At 39.4% G+C, this 21,478-nt stretch overlaps 1 protein-coding gene across 4 annotated transcripts in view; it reads left to right on the top strand.

Moving 5' to 3' along the window:
• The first annotated feature begins 2,556 nt into the window (after nucleotides 1–2,556).
• atp11b (ATPase phospholipid transporting 11B) overlaps nucleotides 2,557–21,478 on the top strand; it is a 59,449-nt gene continuing 40,527 nt past the window's right edge. For all 4 annotated transcript variants that reach the window (XM_074635080.1, XM_074635079.1, XM_074635082.1 and 1 more), the window contains exons 1-7: nucleotides 2,557–2,875; nucleotides 13,053–13,169; nucleotides 15,071–15,160; nucleotides 16,687–16,767; nucleotides 17,145–17,252; nucleotides 18,551–18,679; nucleotides 20,451–20,554. In XM_074635080.1, the coding sequence (XP_074491181.1) occupies nucleotides 2,849–2,875; nucleotides 13,053–13,169; nucleotides 15,071–15,160; nucleotides 16,687–16,767; nucleotides 17,145–17,252; nucleotides 18,551–18,679; nucleotides 20,451–20,554 (656 nt within the window). In that variant the 5' untranslated portion in view covers nucleotides 2,557–2,848. The remainder of the gene's footprint in view (nucleotides 2,876–13,052; nucleotides 13,170–15,070; nucleotides 15,161–16,686; nucleotides 16,768–17,144; nucleotides 17,253–18,550; nucleotides 18,680–20,450; nucleotides 20,555–21,478) is intronic.

Raw genomic sequence — 21,478 nt, 5'->3', positions numbered from 1 at the left:
TGGGACAACATGGGGACTGGATGGCATCGCTGAGAGGTTTAGAAGAAAGTTATAAAAGGCAAATGCATACTTTAGCCACTAAAAGACTTCCTTTGTAGAAGTTCCATTTTATTTCTAGTTCTATGTTTCATTCATTCAAAGCCTATCGCTCCTTTATGGAGCAAAGGCCGTTGACCACAGTCCGCCAAAGTCTTTTGTCCTTGGCTTTCCTCTCCAGTTGTTTCCATGTCAGCCCTCTCTGTTTGATGTCCGTGTCAAGGTCCCTGCGCCAAGTGTTCTTGGGCCGCCCTCTCCTTCTTTTGCCTTGTGGGTTCTATCTAAGGGCCTGCCTCTAGTTCTATGTGGTTATGTTGATAATTTTTCATTCTGAAAAGGAGTCACACGATCAAGGAAAAATGAGAGGACTTGAATGTGCAAGGGGGCATGAGTTAATGTGAAAAGGCCGAGTTTTTCAGCTTAGGACTTGCTGCAGGAGATGAGAAACAAATTCCCCTCTGGATTAAGATATCTAAAACACATTTGGAGTAAGCAAATCCACTTTCAGTCTCTCCACTCTGTTGGCTTTATGTCAAAGAGTATAAAAGTGCCTAGTAAGCAATCTAGATATGACTCAGAGCCCTGCATTATCACTATTTGGTGTATAGGCCACAGCAGTAACAATTTGCAATGCAATAAACACTGCAATTCAATAGCGACACTACAATATATACAGTACATTTACAGTATATGTGGTGTATGCTGAGGGCCATTTAGCACAGTATGAAGAAGACAACAACAACACTTGAACTCATGTCTCATGTACTCCACAATTATTACTCATCTTAATTTTTTTTTTTAACTGATTGTAAGTTTTTTAGGGGTGTAAGAAAATATTGAGTATCGCAATAATGAAAATGAAATGTCAAAATGTCACATCCTATTCATGTCACTTGTGATTTAGTAGTACAGATTTCCATATTACAAAACAAAATTGCAATTAAATTACCACAAACCAATTGCTAAACAGTGCACCATTTAGTAATTCAGCCTAGTTCTTAGTTTACACGCCTTTATTGTACATAGCAGATCTATCTATCTATCTATCTATCTATCTATCTATCTATCTATCTATCTATCTATCTATCTATCTATCTATCTGTGTGTAGTGTAGTCTTGATCTGTCGAATGAAGGAGGACAAATGATGCAATGAAAATATTACTAAAAAGACCAAGATGTTCCAGTGCAAGTGAAATGTTTGTGTCTGCAGGCATAAATACTTTTCAAACTGTATTAAAAAATCTCATGTACAAATTTATATGCCCGCTTAATCACTCTGAGAATGACATAATTTTGCGGTTGTCTAACATCAGATTTAGCACAACACAGTACCAATTACAGCTGGTATAGTTCTTTACATGTAAGGTATTGATGTATGTATATATATATTTTTAATATTTATATTTTTAATATCTTTTAATCATGACTTTTTATAGTGCTCCCTGTATTGTAATGTATTATATGTAATGTATTGTTGTTGTTTTTTTCTTTTTTCTTATCTGAACATTGAGTCTGCAATAAAGTTTGAATATCTATCTATCTATCTATCCATCATCCATCCATCCATCCATCCATCTATCCATCCACCCTTCCACCCATCCACCCACCCAACCACCCATCCATCCACCCACCCACCCACCCATCCATCTATCCATCCATCCAACCACCCAGCCATCCACCCATCCATCCATCCATCCATCCACCCATCCACCGATCTATCCACCCACCCACCGACACACCCACCCATCCACCCATCCATCCATCCACCCACCCATCCACCCATCCATCCACCCATCCACCCATCCACCCACCCATCCATCCATCCATCCATCCACCCACCCACCCACCGACTCATCCACCCATCCATCCACCCACTCATCTATCCATCCATCCATTCATCCATCCACCCTTCCACCCATCCATCCATCCATCCATCCACCCACCCACCTATCCATCCATCCACCCACCCATCCACCCATCCATCCATTCATCCATCCACCCACCCATCCATTTAGCCACCCACCCATCCATCCACCCACCCATCCATCCATCCACCCATCAATCCATTCATCCACCCACCCAACCATCCACCCATCCATTATTTGTTTATTTGTTTTGCACAATTTAAGACTATACAACATAACAAAACAAAAAAATTAATAATATACAGAGCAGGAAAAGGCAAAAAACCCACTGTGCTTATCTGAAGCCTCCACCTAGAGACAAAATGAATATAAAGAAATAATATGACTACATAATAGTGATAACAAAACAATTAGGACAAGATATATATAATAACAACAATAACAATACAGTAAATATATCAAAAAGATAAGTGTGTGTGTGTATAGTTAGTGTTTGTGAGGAGGATATTGATTTAAATATCTATATCCATCCATCCATCCATCAGTGAGTGCAGACAGGCAGAGGGGGCGTTGAGAGGCCGCTAGAGAGCAGCCAGTGTCTGCTGCTCACTCAGAGCTGTGTGTGTTTCTGGCTGGCTGAGAGGAAACTGATCGTGGCACAGAGAGAGCAGAGATGTAGAGAGAGTAGCTCTCTGGGACTCCTCCGTTGTGGCACAGCCGTCTGTCACTTTTTACCAGAGGATCATTTTATCCGACATTTACCTGCGGAATATGGGAAGGACCGGATTTCTTTCTTCGCACAGCTCCACACTGCACGAACGTGTCGCGTAATGCGGCCGAGAAGAGCTGCCTTTCTGGGGGGAGATCTTTATGTTTTCGGGACGGTTGTGTTGGAGTAATTGGCTAGTTGCTAGCTGCTGGGCTAGTGCTGGCTATTTTGTTAAGGATGCTACGCTGGATACGACAACAGCTGGTAAACATTAACTCTCCTACCTTTCTCATTAGCTCACAGCAAGACACAGAAAGATGTATAAACTTTTATTTTTGATAACATTGTGAAACCTAACGTTAGCCAATTAGCTGAAACATAGTTGTTTGTGTATCGCAGTCAGGTGGAGGTGTAGCTAGGTAACATTAGCTCACTGTGGGCTAGTAAGATAGTTAAAATCTAATAAACAAACACACTTAGGTTGAGTTTAAACTGGAGTTGTGAGTTCATTTGAAGTTTGCTTTCTTTTTTAACCACATATGTCTCTTTTTTTAATGTTATAAAAACATCACCAGCTAGGTGGCTAACTGTAAACTCTGGTAAAGTTGGCTAACTCCACTTCATCAACCTTTAACTCTTAACTTCTGCTACCACACACCTCTCTTAACTCATGGTGACTTGTTTATTTGTGTTTGAGAGACAACAAACTCACTTTAACAGCTGGTTAGATATTAGTTTCAAACACACCAGCATTAATAACTTACAGTATGTTAAGCCTCTCTTGTTTTAACATGTTTTTATAGTTAATTTCTTAGTATAAATCTGTATGCACTGGCTAAAGTTAAACTCTCTGAATGATTAGATGTGCTTAGAGATCATGCTGTATTTGCTGTAATCACCTGTTGTTTGCCTACAAACATGGCTGTGAGGTGACGCCTTGAATAGGCAAAGGTAGTAAACAAGTAGAGCAGTTGAACGACAATACTGGTCAATGTCAGGCAAATGAGTCCTGTCAGTTTTTCTCAATCACTTTGGGTCATTTTCTGAAACAGTTTTTAACAGTCTCTAAATGCAATTGTCACAACTGTTTCATGAGACATCACAACTCTATTGCATGTTTGCAAAAGGTAGTAACTCACCCAAAACATTTAATTCATGCTTTAAAACCTAGTTATTGTGTCAAGTTGTTTTGTCATTTTTTTTATTTATTTATTTATTTATTTTGTACATATATAAAACTGCACAAAATCCAGTCAATGAAAAAAAGCAAAACCAAGAAATGTGTCAGGAGAAGTCAAGAAGCCACAGGCTTATACAAAGGACCCACAACAATAACAAAAAAGGAAGAAAGATCTAAACTAACATAATTTTTAAAAATACAACAAAAGTTAAACAACAGCAAGAAGTACACTAACTGTGCAGAAAAACTAACCAAACAGTGGAAAACAATCCAATAAAAACAATGAAATACATACAAAAAACAGTCTTAACAGTCCCTTATATGCAATTGTCACAACTGTTTCATGAGACATCACAACTCTTATTGCATGTTTGCAAAAGGTATAGTAACTCACCCAAAAGATTTAATTCATGCTTCAAAACCTAGTTATTGTGTCAGTAAATTGGCCACCAAAATGAAAAGTGGTTTTGTCATCGTGTGAGTCGTACTGGTCAAAATGTTGATGTTTTCAGTTAACCCTGGAAATGTTTCTTATATACTAATCTGTTTTATTCTTTTATTGACACTGACTACTTACTTTAATATACCGGAATGTCAGTTTTGTCTAGCTGAATGATATTGTGTATCGCATGTAGGGCTGCACGATTATGGCCAAAATGATAATCACGATTATTTTGATCAATATTGATATCGTGATTATTCATTGATTTTTAGCGACAACATATTTTATTGCACTTTCACATCAAAATAAACACTGTTTTCACTTCCATGCTGTGCTGCATCTCTGTTAATGTACAAATTAGGGCTGCACGATGTTGGAAAAAAAGTGACATTGCAATATTTGTTTCTCCTATATATGTATTGCAATATGAAAAATACAGGAATATTCACCCTACCCCTTTGCTAGCTACATTTTAAAGTTAAATGCTTCAATCTGGTGCACTTCGAGGGCAAACATAGCAACATCAAGAGCTAGATAAACAATTTTATGCTCTTAATTTAATCATAAACACATTGGTTGTATAGATCATTTCTATACCCAAAAGTGAAGCCAAAACATCTCGATCACTGACTGGTGGCTAGCTGTTAGTTTAGGAAACGCTTGATTTGATATGTTGCAGCGTGTTCTATGAGCAGAATCTGCATTTTAAACGTCAATATCGCAGGCGATCAAGTTCATTTAATTGTGGGAAGCCAAAATTGTGATCACGATTAATAGTCGATTAATTGTGCAGCCCTAATCGCATGGAGCTTTTTAGATTCCCATTTCAACAGTAGGTCAAAGTTTGCTGGGAAAAGTCAATACTGTACAATACTGTAGTACACAGGAACTGGATATGTACAGGTGTATACAGTAAATGTATTTGTGTGGCAATGTGAGCCATGTATTATAAATAGAAAATTCACCTTTGAGCTTTCATGTAAAGTCATATACAGTGAACAGACGATTTGCCACAAAATGAAATCCATGCTAAAAAAGCAAACCTTGCACCAACAAAACAACCTGTGGTTTCAGTAAAAATCAACTAATTGTATCTCCTCACAGTACATAACACAGTGTCATAGATATATATGGAACATAGCTGTATGACAGATTTTGATAATTGAATTGATCATTTTGTGTGTGATGGCTCAAACGATGAAAGAATGTTAAGAAGTTGTGAAGATTATGACAGTTTCACTGAGAATCAACTCATTAGTTTTGATCAGCAAGACGTGCAGGTGGTTATTGTGCAAACTGTAGACAATTGTACTTACTGTTTTGCATGTGTGCCAAAACACGTGCAATTTGATTGAATGAATGAGAGATTCAAATCTGTTGTGAACAACAAACTAATTGTTCAGACATCGTACATATACTAAGTTTGGAGTTATGCTGGAGGAATGAATGATTTGTGTTTCAATCATGCTGCAATGGCGCATATATGCCAAAGTATGAATAAGAACCTGCATTGACATACAGTGTAAATGAATGTCGTGTGACTGGTAGTTAAGGGTGTGTGAGCACGTGAGGGGGGCATGCCCATGTCAATGGATGAGTGTATGTTTTGAGATTAGTCACACATTGGTCAAATAGTTGATGTCACCACAGCCAGTGAGTTTAATCAATGTTAAGGTGTTTCTTAGCTCCCATGTCCTACTCCCTGAGTTGGGAATGAGTTTTGCTCAGCTGCAGGGTTGTCAATCTGTACAAAAAGTTTTCCTTCCGCTTTTAGAGGTTAATTTTGGCCTTTCTTTGAAAGAGCACCACAGAGAGTTAGACTCCAAAGATGGTAGCCTCCTCCTAATTTGAAATAGCTTCGTTCATTTGACCCATCCCATATAACTGACCAGTTAATTAAAAGTGTAATTAAAATGCAACCGGCCTAATGAAAAAGTTTGTCGGGGGGGGCATTTGTCTGACCTTTTAAATCAACTGGAAGGTACTGCAGTGATGTTTATTCCCTCACATATTCCTTATCAGTTCCTTCACTGTTCCTTAGCCTGAACGGAGGAGGAGAACGTGGGAGAGTCCAAATCGGCAGTGTGACAGGCTTTTAGCGTCAGTCTTCTTCCGCCAGCAGCGCTGACATCATGCTAGTAATGGAATTTACATCATAAAAGACCCAGGCCTTCTATAATTACAGTTCAAGCAACTGTGGCAACTGGGAAAACCCATTGACATCCTGTTCTGCAAGATTGCTCTCTAGTATTTCCTATGGTAAACGGTAAATGGACTTGCATTTATATAGCGCCTTTCTAGTCTTCCGACCACTCAAAGCGCTTTACACTACATGTCAGCATTCACCCATTCACACACACATTGAGGGATGCACCAATACCGGAACGGATGTCGGGCCGATATTGACTCGAATAGCTGGATCGGGTATCGGTGACGATGGAGCCAATCTATTCAATTAAATTCTATGTTTATTTACTAGATACATTTTATACTGGAATTTTAATTGCTGTTTAAGTTTTGACCAATTTGTTGCTGCATTAAAAACGGTTTACATTTCAATTGTAATTCCTGTTAATTTTGAAGATTTTTTACCAAGTTGGTGCACAATTTATTATTTTAATAATAGATAACAATTCAGTAAATGTATACCGTGTTCAAGAATGATCCCAGTCATTTCCACACAGCTTAAAAACACTGGTATCGGATCGGTACTCTGTATCGGCCGATACCCAAATCCCAGGTATCCCTATAGGGAAACAGAAAAAGAGTTGGCTGGGTGCATCCCTACATTAATAAACTGATGGCAGAGGCTGCCATGCAAGGTACCAACCTGCCCATCAGGATCTAATCTAAATACACTTACACCGATGGCACAGCCTTCGGGAGCTCAGAGGTAGAGTGACCCCCAGAAATATATATATATATATTTATTATTGCTGACCATTTCCCAAAGCATATAAGATTTTACATTGATCTCCCAGGCAGCAAATCTTGGTCCATGCCCACATGGTATAAAAGGCATCTCACATGTTCAGGACATCTGAGATGTGTATTTTAATGCAAGAATCATCCTTTTCATAACTTTAGTGATACATTATTAGTGTTGTGGGTTGTGTTTTGAGTTTGATTTCCCAAAGGCATACTTCACTAATGTAAAGCTTCTGTGCAGCAAGGCGTGATACGGATATAGGATTTTGGATATTGCTTTAATGCACTAAGGAGAGAAGAGTTCTTCAGTATTGTCATTGCTTGGTAAAGCAGTGGCTATCTTCATGATTGTAATTTTGAAAAAAAACTAAAGGTTATAAAATGATCACTTCCTTTCCTTAATCAGGTTTCAGTCTCTGCAAGTTTTCTATGCCAAAGTGAAAAGAAACTATAGCCGTGTGATGATGTAAGAAGTGTAATTGGATAAATGTCAGTTGGTATTTATAACATTACATATTCTATGCATCCAACAGAACACTTTTACAGTCTCATTCAGGATCATTTTCAGACATTGCTGCAGCAAGCAACCCTAATAATAAAGCAGAAAAAAACATTTGATAGTTAACTAGCCCATGCCACCCTTGATAGAATTGTTAAGTTCCGTATCATCTGTAGCTCTGCTTCAGGCTACTCATTTCGTGCCTCATGTCGTTAGATATCTTTTTGGCATGCCTGTAGTCATGTTGTCCGCTGTTGTCATCAGTAATACAGTCAAAGGCAGCACCTACCGCATCTGACTACACACAGTCTAATGCTCTCTCTCTCTTCCTCTTTGTGTTGCAGCTCTTCCTCTCTTTACCACTTGTTCTTGATATATAATAGTCTCTATATTGTAAGGGGTCTTTGGCTGAAAACAAATTAAGAACCTCTGCTTTATGTGTCTTCCTCTCTCCCTCTTTCCATTTCTGATTAGTCTGTGATACGACTCAGTGCGTTGGCTTGGTTGTGATGCATTAGTCTGTTGCCCCGGCAATTGTTCAGGGCACTGATTTCCCCCAAGGCACTGTGGGACTTGTAGGCTGTATGCAGGGAGTAATTACCTGTTGGCCTACACATTGATGGGGGCAAGAGAGTCAGGGAATGAAATAAAAAGTCTGGTTTCAGCTGCGCAGAATTTTTACAAGAAAGCCACGTTGAAATAGTTGCTATACTGCCAGAAAAAAAATGAGAATGAGGCTTGTTATTTTCTTTAAAGTTATGGCAAATGTGACTCCTATTTGACTACTTGCAGATCTCTTTGTGTGGATTCTTCAGCTTGCATTTGAAAATCATATCTGCATCAGACATGAGCCAGTTGGATCACTTTAACTACGCATATCTTTGCTCATGATGATAGAGACCAGAGACAACGTAGCAGAGGTGACACTAGCCAATAGAAACATTTTGTCATATCAGCCAACTCTGGTCTTGGTCTTGTTCTGTAGATGTATAATACACTTTGAATGACCCTGGATGTAAACAGTCTTCAGTATGTCCACTTTCTAGTTCAACAAGATGAACCAGAAACTCTTTAAAGAGTTGGATCTTTTCAGTGTGAAGTCCCATTATAAGCATGGACAACAGTTACTACATTAAAGCTGCACTGAGGTGCGTTCAGTACCATTGGGTAAGGTGCTTCTCTTAATTTCACAAGGCCACATCTTTGTTACAGATACACACTGCAGTTTCGTTTGTTCTCAACTAGCACTTGATCTAACTTAAGCTACTGTGTGCAAGGATATTAATGATTAAGCAACTTCATTGATATCTGATTGATGTGGTGTTGAGCTAGAGTCTCCTACTCCTCAGACTGTCTGAAAAACTGGGTGGAGAAAAGGAATGAGAAATGTTCCCCTCCAACAACCACCATCAGGGTTCTTACAGTAATAACCATGTAAATGTGTTTAAGTAATATGTTTACCCTCCATCTGTGGGGATGAAATAGCTTGTTGATCAACGTCAGTGACTCAACAATTACTTTGTTAGATGCGGGGACAATGTCTGGCTTACAAAACTCGCTTCCTGGCCTGTCAGCGTCTGCAATTACTGGTTTCATAGGTTTCTTTAAAATCCTGTGTTACTTAATGTCTGTTTAAATGTAAGCAGTGTTAACAAACAGTGGTAATATTGCACAGGTTTCTGATTCCTACAGCAGTAAACTCTGGTTGTAGAGAGCTAAACTATGAATTAGGGCTGTCAGTCGATTAAAATATTTAATCACGATTAATCTCTTGATTGTCCATGATTAATCAGGATTAATGGCAAATTAATAGCAGTGTGCTGACTTCACTATGACTTGCCCCAAACTGCATGTGATTATCATAAAGTGGACATATCTGTAAAGGGGAGACTCGTGGGTACCCATAGAACCCATTTTCATTCACATATCTTGAGGTCAGAGGTCAAGGGACCCCTTTGAAAATGGCCATGCCAGTTTTTCCTCACCAAAATTTAGTGCAAGTTCGGAGCGTTATTTAAGCTCCTTCGCAACAAGCTAGTATGACATGGTCAGTACAAATGGATTCCTTAGATTTTCCAGTTTAATATGATACCAATATCTTCACTCTACGTAGCTTTAAAAGTGAGCCCGCTACAACCTCCGAAAGATCAATTGCGTTAATGCATTAAAGAAGTTAGTGGCGTTAAAACAAATTTGCATTAAGGGGTTTATAATTGCATTAACTGTGACAGCTCTACTATGAATACAGTACTGTATATGTGCAGCTATACAGTAAGATTGTGATGCAGGATGTTGCTTTAAACGTTTTTGGTTTTTTTCATGGTTAAGCGTACATGCTCAGTTGACCTTCCCCCTAAAATATTCAAGAGTTGTGTTCAAAGACTGATAAAAATAGAAGTAAAGTCATACTTCAAGCTGATAAAACTTTTTTCACAAATATTTAGGTTACTTGTAGCTCCCCATAACTTTTGATTAGATGTTTAGGATTTTTTAGGCTACTGTTCAACCAAATACAGCAGAATCTGTCAATATCTGTTTTCGTTAGACCTGTTTTTATTGAAGAATAGCACCGCTAATGAAGCTAACAGCTACAATATCAGTAAGAGGAAGAGACGAGACTTTCTTGCTATTGCTATTTTGATAAATACTTCTTTGACCCCAGTGTTAGTGTTAGGTGTGGTGCATTTATTTAATGAACAATACAAAAGCAGCAGCAGATGGAGAGCCTAAGAGAGTGAAACAGAAAGGCAGTAATAGTTAACATGTGTCCCTGACTGAACAGAGGTGAATCTGTGTGGGAGTGAGTGACGTGGCCCGGATACATTCCACCGTGTGTGCGTGTGTGTGTGTGTTGCACTTACGTCATAGAACATTTGCAAATGATTGTAAGCACTTGCTTGCTTTAACCTTCTTAGAATAGCAGTCGGGTCGAGTGTGACACAGAAGGACAGTACCGGAAAGTTATGTGAGAGCTAAGTAAGACGGTGAAGTGAAAAATGCATCTTTTTTTTTAGTCTGCAGACGACTGGATGAAAAATTACCAACATTATAATATTAATAACCTCTCTGATATTAACTAGTGCTTAAGATATTAAATTTTTTTAGCATTTTTGACAGTCAGAAATGTTCCTTAACTATGCTGATACAACCACATCTGATTTAAATTTTAAAGATATATCAAGTGTTTGCATTAAATTCACAGTAAGAGTTGTTCCTCTTAGTGCCACCTTCCAGCTAAACAACCACAGCTCATCACCCAAATGTGGCTTCATTTCTGTGGTTATGGGTAAGACAGTGTGACAAGGCTGGTGACTAAACTGTGATGAACATTGTGCTGATTTGTGCCCTTTTTGTGTAGTTTGGTATACTTTTACTCTTTTTAATGTACACATATTAAATGTTTTAGAGCAGGGCTTCTTCTTTGTTCTGGTTTGAATTCAGTGATGGGCCTAAAAAGTTGCTAAATTCAATATCCAGAGTATTAATATAGCAGCAAACTATTTGCTATGTAAAGATATAGAGGAGTAATGTGTGTGTGTGTGTGTGTGTGTGTGTGTGTGTGTGTGTGTGTGTGTGTGTGTGTGTGTGTGTGTGTGTGTGTGTGTGTGTGTGTGTGTGTGTGGTGTGGGTGGGGTGGGGTAATCAGAGCGTCTCCTCAATTTGTTGGCATCGCCGGGCCGGCCGCGCGTGCTTTTAATGCATGTTGCATGTGAGCGTGCCCCACTGGCTAGCTCACAGCCGCCACTCTGCACTGCTCTCATACAGCGGTTACAGCTGATAACACCATCCCTTTTGACGGCGTTGTTGCAGAAGTGTTGCACCCACCCTCTGGTTCCCCCTCAGGTTAACACTGTTAGCTCTGTCAACACTTTTGCGTTGTTTGCACTGTTTAGCTGCTGCATGCCGCGGCACGCCGTCACCATGTTGAGAGCCGCTGAGAGGCAATAGAAATGCTCTCAATCCCGTATTTAGCACCTTTAAGCTTTGTCTACTAATTTGTTAAAATTCCCAGAAAATAATCTTGCTGGTCAAACAAAGCTGGTCCGGCTGGCTACTCAGAAATGTACATTTAATAGGAAACCTACAGAAACATAAAACAGTACAGGAAGACATGTTTACCGTGTTCTCACAAGTATATGCCACCATCTGTATTTGTGTGATGTAACAATGTAATATCTGGTATTGCTTCTCTGACTGTTTCTCATTATAGGATCCTTCAAGTCCTAAACTAACCTCCGCTGCACCAGACAAAATAATGGCCCACAGAAACTATACAGGAACTGAAACCATATTGAAGAGATGAGCCTATAAAATGTTGCCCTAGGTGGATTTTAGTGAGGTGTAGACTTTCAGGGGTTAATTGCTTCCGCTTAATGCCAAAAATATAACCACTAGCCAACACTTCATTTCAGTCAATTGCCTATAATTCAGATTTATTTCAAATGTAAATAATCTAATAAGTGCATTTTCATAACATTTATTTGTGTTTTATGTTTTTGACAACATTTTGATAGACTTTTTTTTTTTTTATTTATCATTTTGCCTTGAACTTGTGTAAAGCAGAATAAAAATAATTTCCCAAAGCTCAAGTTAAGATATTCAACCTGCTTTTTTTGTCAAACTCGTCCGTCCATCCATCCATTGTCTGTAACCGCTTATCCTATTCAGGGTTGCGGGGGGGGCCAGACTATCACAGGGCTGACACACAGAGACAGACAATCATTCACACTCACATTCACACCTACTGGCAATTTAGAGTCAACATTTAACCAAACCTGCATGTCTTTGGACTGTGGGAGGAAACCAGAGAACCCAGACAACTCGGAGAAAACCCACGCTAACACGAAAAGAACATGCAAACTCCACACAGAAGGGCCACAAGCCGGGTTTGAACCTCTTGCTGTGAGGTGCTAACCACTGCACCACTGTTGTTTTGTCAAACAACAACAGTCCAAAAAATATTCACTTTACAATTATATAAAACTGAAAAAAAACATCAACATATTCCATTTCAAGAAGCTGGTACCAGTAAATCTTTAGCATTTTTTGCCTGAAAAGTGATTCAAACTATTAATTGATAATCAAAATAGTTGTTTCTGCCAATCGATTAATCTAATTGTTTCAGCTCTACACTAGTGTACATGAAAGGAGGTCAACATTTCTTTGTCCGAAAATGCAGTAGCTTTGAACTACTTCTTAAAATAACTTTGATATAAACTGGAGTTGTCTAAATCTGCAAAGAAAAATAAAGTGAGATGCCTACAATGAATGTACTAAGAGAGTTGTTATGTAAGTAACCTGTTTTCCCTCCTTTTCCCACATTTTCCATTTGTCCCTTTTCCCTGCCCCCCCCTCTCCCCTCTCTCTTCTCATATATCCTCCCTTCCCTCAGGGCTTTGACCCCCCTCATCAGAGTGACACCAGGACGGTTTATGTAGCAAACCGTTTCCCCGAGCATGGCCACTACGTACCGCAACGCTTTGCTGACAACAGAATCATCTCCTCCAAGGTACCACATGTTGTTTAAGCCAGTATTGGAAATTTCCCCATGGTATTATCACTACAGGAGTTCATGCTAGTCAGTCAAAATGAGGCAATATGTCATTCATTACTGCACTTGATATGGTTTGCTTAATTATCTACACAATGAAACAAGGTAAAAATTCTGTTCTTGAAATTTTTTTTAAGTCAGTTGATTGTCCATAATTAATCACAATTAATCGCACATTTTTTAAGCTTTTCAAAATGTACACTAAAGGGAGATTTGGGTTTGGGAGTGGGCAAATATGATTGCTTTATGCAAATGTATGTATCTATTTATTATTGGAAATAAATTAACAATGACAAATATTGTCCAGAAACCCTCACAGGTACTGCATTTAGCATAAAAAATATGCTCAAATCATAACATGGCAAACTCAAGCCCAACAGGCAACAACAGCTGTCAGTGTGCTGACTTGACTATAACTTGCCCCAAACTGCATGTGATTATCATAAAGTGGGCATGTCTGTAAAGGGGAGACTCGTGGGTACCCATAGAACCCATTTTCATTCACATATCGTGAGGTCAGAGGTCAAGAACCCCTTTGAAAATGGCCATGACAGTTTTTACTCGCCAAAACTGAGCCCGCTACAACCTAAAAATTGCAAGTTGCGTTAATGCATTAAACTAATTTGCATTAACGTGTTATTATCGTGTTAACTTTGACAGCCCTAGCCCTAACTGCCACAATCAGGTTCTCAAATTCTGTGTCATCACCACAAAAGTACCATGTTGGGACTTTGCATCTTTAGCCAGAAGTGCAAAACAGATGAGTGATGGAAGCACTGACTATTTCTTTACGAAGGCATTTTTTTTTTTTTTAAAGATATGAACCATGCCCTTTTGCATGAGCCTGAGCAGTGGCAGCAACCATGGCTGAAGGAAAAAGTGTTCTAAACAAATAAACTGATTTTTGGCAGCTTGGCCAGCGTTAAAAAAAATATTTGGAGCTCTGGCGTGGTGGGAGAGAGATAACGGCTGAAGCACGATTTGTTGATAACAGGATCAACTCAGACAAAAAGCCTTTGTGTTGGTGAGGGGATTAGTAGGTTAGTTGGAGGATTGACTGGACAAAAGGATAATAATCCAAAGAGGCTGACTGTCATTGATCCGGCAGTTGATTAAATGATTGACAGTAGGATTAAATCACCTGGATCAGAATTAAAATTGATTTTAAGTTGTGCATTTTTAAGAGACAGAAACAGCTCAAATAAGAACGAGGTTATTCTTGGTGGAGCTGTGCACCAATGTGATGAACTTCACCTTAGTAAGATGAAAGCAGGTCGTTAAAAAGATATGCAGAAAGAAAAAAAAATCCTTTCTTCCATCAGCTGTTCTATCTAGAACATGCACAGGAAGTGATGAATTAAAACAACAACAGTCTCTTAAACAGCAGTCGTCTGGAGAACGTGGTATTGGGTGTACTCCTTTCCGCTTACCAGAAGACTTCTAGATCAGAATCACAATTTACCGATGCCATGTTACATACTTGTTTTATTTGGAGCTACCAATGTGCAGTGTTGACAAAGGCAGCAAGTATGAAAAAATGTGAAAATACATTGTCTGAAGAGAAGACCTAAAATGATTTCTTCAGTACTTAAGTTATTTGTCGTCAATATTTTTGTCAGCCATGCAGTGACAGGATTAGTACGACAATATGACAAGCATGGTTTTTATGTCTGATTTACTAAACTTAATATCCCTCAACAACTAATTACCTGCCTTGTATATTTGTATCTATTTCCCGTTTAGCATTCATGAGGGTTTAAAAGAGTCTCAAATATGTCCTTTTGAAACCCACAGATACCCTGCTTAAATAGCCTTTTCTTAGTCTTTATTCTAATGTTGCTTTTTTCTTTCTCTTTCAGTACACAGTTTGGAATTTTGTCCCCAAGAATCTGTTTGAGCAGTTCAGAAGGATAGCCAACTTCTATTTTCTCATTATCTTCCTTGTACAGGTAATAACACTCACAAATGCAACAACACACACAATTCTTTCTTGCAGGTGCATGTTCGCTTCTCAGATGGTGACGAGTCAAGTGCGACCCCAGTTCTCCTGCCATAAATACAAATGTATGTGTCTGTGTGAGAAAGTGAGTGACTCATCGACTTCTAGGGACCAGTAGCGAGAGACAGGTCTGCCTCTGTATTAAAACATTACACTTACCCATTAAGTAATGTGTGTGTCTTTACAGCCATCCCTAGGCATGAAGGCGTTAGGCCTTCACTATGCATCAGTCAGCATGTGCTGAAGTAGGATTTGGCTTTCAAATTTTCAGCCTTCTCCTGATTTATTTGGGTCTGTGTAGTGAAGCCAGAGCAATCGACCTGACTCTGTCTAAAAAGGCTCTCTTTTCACCCACTCAACTTGTCAGTGAAGCTGAAGTCAGCTTAGTCTCAAATCACTGAGTGGAGGGCCTCTTTTCATCCTGACATTGTGAACATGATGTTTTCTTAAATGGTCAATTTGACCGTTTTTAGATGGCTTTCGATGGATTCCTAGATACCTGTTGTGAACTGTCTTGGACTCATTATAGTTTATGTAAATTCTTAGAGTTTCTTAGAGTTTAATGTTTGTTGCATATAATGTTAATACAAGTGATTTTTTAAACTTTGCCAGGTTTCCAGAAGAGATTGAATGTGAATTAATAAATACATTTTGGCTCATAGCCTCTGTCAACTACAAGGAAGTAGATGCAGTTCTAGCCAGTAACTACACTCTTGTTGCAATGTTAAGCAACAGAAGGTTAAAATGTAATCCAGTAAGTAATGACACACTAACACTAAGAGGACATATCACTGTGCTTCTCTAAACTATGCCAAGCTTTTCTGCAAAACATGTTTTATATAGGTCTCTCTGGTGACCGAGTGGCCCCATATAACCACATAACATAGAACCACAAAGTCCCCAGTTCGAGTATATATCCGCCCCTCTGTCATTTCCTGTCTTTCTATACTACATCAACTGTCCAATAAAGGCAAAACAAAATGCCTAAAAATAATCACTGAAAATATGTTTGTGAATGAATAAACAGTAAAAAAGTATTTAAAGGTAGACATTTGTTGTTGAAACATTTGCAAAGAAGGATGCTTTTGCTTTCATTTTTTAGATCACTGGAGTATTGGGGAAATATGTGTAAACCTCTGAGTGTGAAACTTTCTAATGAAATGGCTCTTCACTGATTTACGTGAGGTTATCCTGCTCCAGGATATGTTGCATTTGAAGCTTTCAATATCCCTTTTATATTGTGTGTGTCTGTGTGTGTCTGTGTGTGGTTTTGAACTGCCAGTTAACCTGTGAGGGAAGTCAAAGGGGTTTCCTGTTTGACACATCAGCCACTTCTCTCTGTTTTTCTAGTTCGCTTGTTTTATCTCTAACAGGGCACAACCCAGTTTAAGTCTCTGGTGTTTTTTGTTTTTTTTTCTGTTTCACTTCTAACTTATTGAATCTCTGCAAAACCTGCCTCTGTATTTGTGTTTCCAGTTAATGATAGACACCCCAACTTCCCCAGTCACCAGCGGCCTGCCTCTTTTCTTTGTGATCACAGTAACTGCCATAAAACAGGTGAGAACACAAGCACATGATGGCTTCCTCTTTGTAGGGCTGAAAATGGGGAACTAACATACATGCAGTATTATTGAAGTCACAGTAATTGTAGTTGACTTGAGATATTCAACTTGTGTCAACTTGGTTTAATATTCAGTTGGATTCAAATTGATTAAGAAAACTTGAACCATCTGTGTAAATTTCATCAGTCACCATGTTAAATATATGAAAATGTGAAAAGGCTGTAGTTTATTCAGGATGCTTCATTTACTAACCAATAATGAACTTGGCTTTGATATAAAAAGATGTGTTTTGAATAACCTAAACAGCTATTGGTCACTATATTCCCGTCACTGGCTGTACGTGATGGGTTATTGATCGAATTTCTTCATTAGGGCTACGAGGACTGGCTGAGACACAAGGCAGACAACGAGGTGAATGGAGCTCCAGTGTTTGTGGTTCGCAGTGGAAGTCTGGTCCAGACGAAATCCAAGAACATCAGGGTAAGATGGCAAAAATGACACCCTAAAGGAACTTTATTATAGCAGTTATTCAAATTCAAAACTTTACTCTTTGTTTGAGAACAGGCCATTACTCTACCATAGCGAAGCATTGTGCTTGTTATTGGGAAAAACTTGTGCTTAATGGTGCTTTCACAAATCATAGTCTGTTTGGCTAGACCAAATCAGAGTGAAATTGATAGGCCCAGATGTCAAGCAAACATCGGACTTCTGTCCAGGTCAGTCTTCTCCCACTCATGTTAACCTGTCGTTTACCTGTGTCCATCTCAACAAATGCCAACACATTCGCTTGGAACCAAAACAACCGGTCCAATACCGCTTACGAGAGGTGGTCTCGGACCAGTTGTTTTGGTCCGCACCAGCGCACGATTACTGCGTCCACAACCGCCCAAACGAACTGCACCAGAGTTTGATTAAAACAAACTAAATGTTGGCTTGTGAAAGCACCCTAAAGGTACCTACAAATGGCTTTTTCGCACCTCATAGCCAACAGCCATAACTACCTCAAGCTTGGATGTTAAATTCCTGCTGCTAGTGGTGTTTCTGTAGAGCTAGTCTGTATAGAAAGATAATATAACATGATGTTGTCAATGTAAAGGGAACTGTTTTATACATTAGGATTGAAAGAAACTTGGGCATTCATAATGTTCAACACAAATGCAATGAGAATGTTCTGTGAATGATGCATTTGCTGCAATAACACAAGTCTCTAAAAATGCCACTGTTTATTTTGTGTCTGTATTGGACTGGTTGCTATTATTTGTCTTAGCAGCCCGTCATTTTTCTGAAGACCACTGACGTACCATAGTACCCAATTATTGAGCTCTTTGCATACTTACAGCCCACAATTATCATGAACAAGTCTTGCTGTTACCTCTCCTGTCAGCAATGAGATGTCTGCTGCCTGGATATGCCTCTAACTCAGACAAGTGTCTGGAGCCAACGCAACACTATCTAAATGACGCGTGTTCTTTAGTCAGTAATCAGTAAATGAACCTTTCAAGCTTGTCAGGCATACTTTATTTTGTTTATCCAGTCACAGCCAGGAGTGAGTTATTTTATTCTAAGTCCAACTAAAATTGCTTTTCTTTGGTCTGCTACAGCATACATGTCTACACTGTAAAACACTTGGTCTTCTTTGAGAAAAAGTTGACAAACTGTGTTTCCACTTTGGTCTTGTACAGAAATGGGTTGAATTAACGCAAAAAGTAAAACTAAAATTCAGACTAAGAATTGAATTCAACACCCTCGTCACCTTGTTTTTCCACCTGTCTGTCCAGGTGGGGGACATTGTTCGTGTGGCTAAAGATGAGACGTTCCCAGCTGACCTGGCGTTGCTGTCGTCAGATCGTGCAGATGGCACCTGTCACATCACCACAGCCAGCCTGGATGGAGAGACCAACCTTAAGGTCTGTTTGTGTGAGTGTGTTGGCTTTGGGAGTATATGTGAGAATATCTGTGTCTCCTCTCCTCTCCTCTCCTCTCCTCTCCTCTCCTCTTCCTCTTCCTCTTCCTCTTCCTCTTCCTCTTCCTCTCCTCTCTCCTCTCCTGCCAGAGGCTATGTTGCTTAATTGCCTCTCTAACGAGATGCTGCTGCTTCTATGACAGTTTATATATACAGCATGGTGAGTTTTTACTGTTGACCTAGAAATGTGTTTGTACAATCTTTGCACCTTTTGATATCTTTATAGATTGCTGTGGGCTGCTGCTGTTTGTATGCTGTACTGTATAGTACAGTGATACTGCAGTAGCACAACCATATCATTTCTCTTTTTTCTCATTGAGGAGTGCTTAAACACAGCTGGCCAAAACTGTATCTACCTTATTAATAAATCAGGTTAATCTGACCAACAAGTTTGGAAAAAGAGCTCAACTGTTTTCGGCAGAGTCAGAATATGTTGTGTGTTAAAGAAGGTCAGAGGGTTAGAAAGATAACAGTGATCCCAAATTGAGTCAACAATGAAAAGGCATTCATGGATGTTTTCCTTGATAGTAGGGGTGTAACGATACGTGTAATTGTATTGATGATGTATGTACAAGGTACAAGGTATGCCCTCTGACCCAAACAACTGACTATTCGCATGCACGGAACAGAAATTCTTGAGCGAAGGTTTTACCGGGGAAGTTTTGGCAGCGCACCAGTCGTTGTCTATCAGCTGTAGCAGCGCTGTTTAGCCTGGTTAGCAGGGTTAATCAAGCTCTATGGACGACGATTTGTGTCAAACTGTATGCTAACACTGTTAAACTGAAGTCGAGTATGTCTGTGGATACACTTCACAACATTTAATTACGACGACATCGCCTGAATGTGTCGATTTATGGAGTGAAACCAAAAAAAGACTGGACGGCGAGTCCGTTCCCCCACAGCGTTCAGACAGCCTCCCACTGCAGATTCAGACTGTGCCAAAGTAACTAATGATAGTGTTTATCGCTGCATATGTGACCACAGTCGGCCGTAGACAATACCGAATTCAAGCATATGATCAAAGTGTTTTGAGCCCCGCTACAATGTGCCTTCAGTGAGTATTTCAGTCAGTCCGTTGTACCTGCCCTGTATGAACGAGCACAAGCTACAGATCAGGTCAGAGTCTGATCATGGAGCATTTCAGAATCAGGAATACTTTATTGATCCCAGGGGGAAGTTATTTTCTACAATTTCTTTGTTTTCCCTATTGTACCAAAAACGTACTGAACCGTGACCCCAAAACTGAGGTACATACTGAACCATGAAGTTTACCGTACACCCCTACTTGATAGTAGTGAAGGTAACAGTGACCCCTTGTCAAGGCTGCCGATCATATCTTGATGAAACCCGATGGGTTTGATGCATCTCATCACTGCACTGTGGCTCTTCTATGTGTTACTTAAACATTCAGTGATTTTTCCACTTGTGGATTTGCTTAAACAGGTGAACATTTTTATCTCACATTCACCGTAGTCTGACTTTCTCCCTCCTTTGTATGGTCACCAGGATAACAGTTAAGGTGCAGCCTCCTTCCCTGCAGTGGCAGTTGCAGCTGGAACTGACCGAACCAGTTGTTTTATAAATACAAAGCTTTTTGTTCTAACTTTAGGTCTATTTGTTCACACCGTCTTTTGTTTGAAAACCTTTGTCCAATTTTAAACAATGCTCCTCTTCATCAGTATTTAACTATATTTGTGTGTTGTGTATGTTTGTAGACTCACTTCTCTGTGGCGGAGACAGCAGTGTGTCAGTCGGTGTCCCAGCTGGAGGCTCTGCAGGCTGTGGTGGAGTGTCAACAACCGGAAGCTGACCTGTACAGGTAATCTGCACCTGTGTGTACACTAGGGCTGTCCTGAATATCCTTGTCTTGGGCTCCAGAGCTTCAGTAGTAATCAATGAACAAATATCCTAATAGTTGAATATTTGGGTCCAGCTCTAGTGTAAACACACCTTCGGGATGGGGACGCAAAAAGCGTGAAGTCCCTGTTAAACACATATTGGAACATTAGAAATGAATATGAAATGAAAGATTCTGCTTTTCAAATCTTCATTTCATGTTTATCATTTATTATTTTAGTCAACCTTTTTCTTTTTAATTGTATAACTGTAACACTGTAAGTATAGATGATTCTTCCCTGAAGACCCCTGGAACTCCCCAGATCCCACTTTAATAGCCATATGATTAATACGTAATAGAAATGCTCTGTTGGAGATGTGTTATTAAATGGATGATGGGGTGAGATGGCTTCATCACCTCTTCAACAACCCCTCTTCCTCTTGTCTGTCTCAGCTGGCTACTTTTGGATCGATCAGTTTATTTTTAGATCAGGCAGCTTGTTTCGGTGGCAGTTTTCTCCCTTCCCCCCTCTCTTGGTCACTGTCTCTCTCTCTCTTAACACTCGCTGCGTTTAAATGCGCTCAACTAACCCAACTATTGTCAGCTTTATGCTGTAATCTCATTTCTTCAACCTCATATTAATGGTTTCCTTAATCAGGTTGAGGGATTAAGATAAACCTCATTAGTATGCTGCTGGAGGAACCTGATTGTATACACTTTACTAGGTTTCTTATGGAGTTTCTAGTTGTGTGCATGTGCGTAACAAACACTTCAGATAGGGAAAGTATCGCTGTGGTGGCAGTGCAGCAGGATGAAAGGGAAGATCTGTACTTGTTATAATGCTTCCAACTGAAGCTGAAATTGACAGGTCTACTGTATATATATCAGTTCCCCCTGCTGAACAGT

This window comes from Sebastes fasciatus, chromosome 5 (assembly GCF_043250625.1).
Source record: "Sebastes fasciatus isolate fSebFas1 chromosome 5, fSebFas1.pri, whole genome shotgun sequence".
Lineage (NCBI taxonomy): Eukaryota > Metazoa > Chordata > Actinopteri > Perciformes > Sebastidae > Sebastes > Sebastes fasciatus.
Note: the sequence above shows the minus strand (reverse complement) of the source record. Positions and strands in the feature narration are given on the sequence as shown.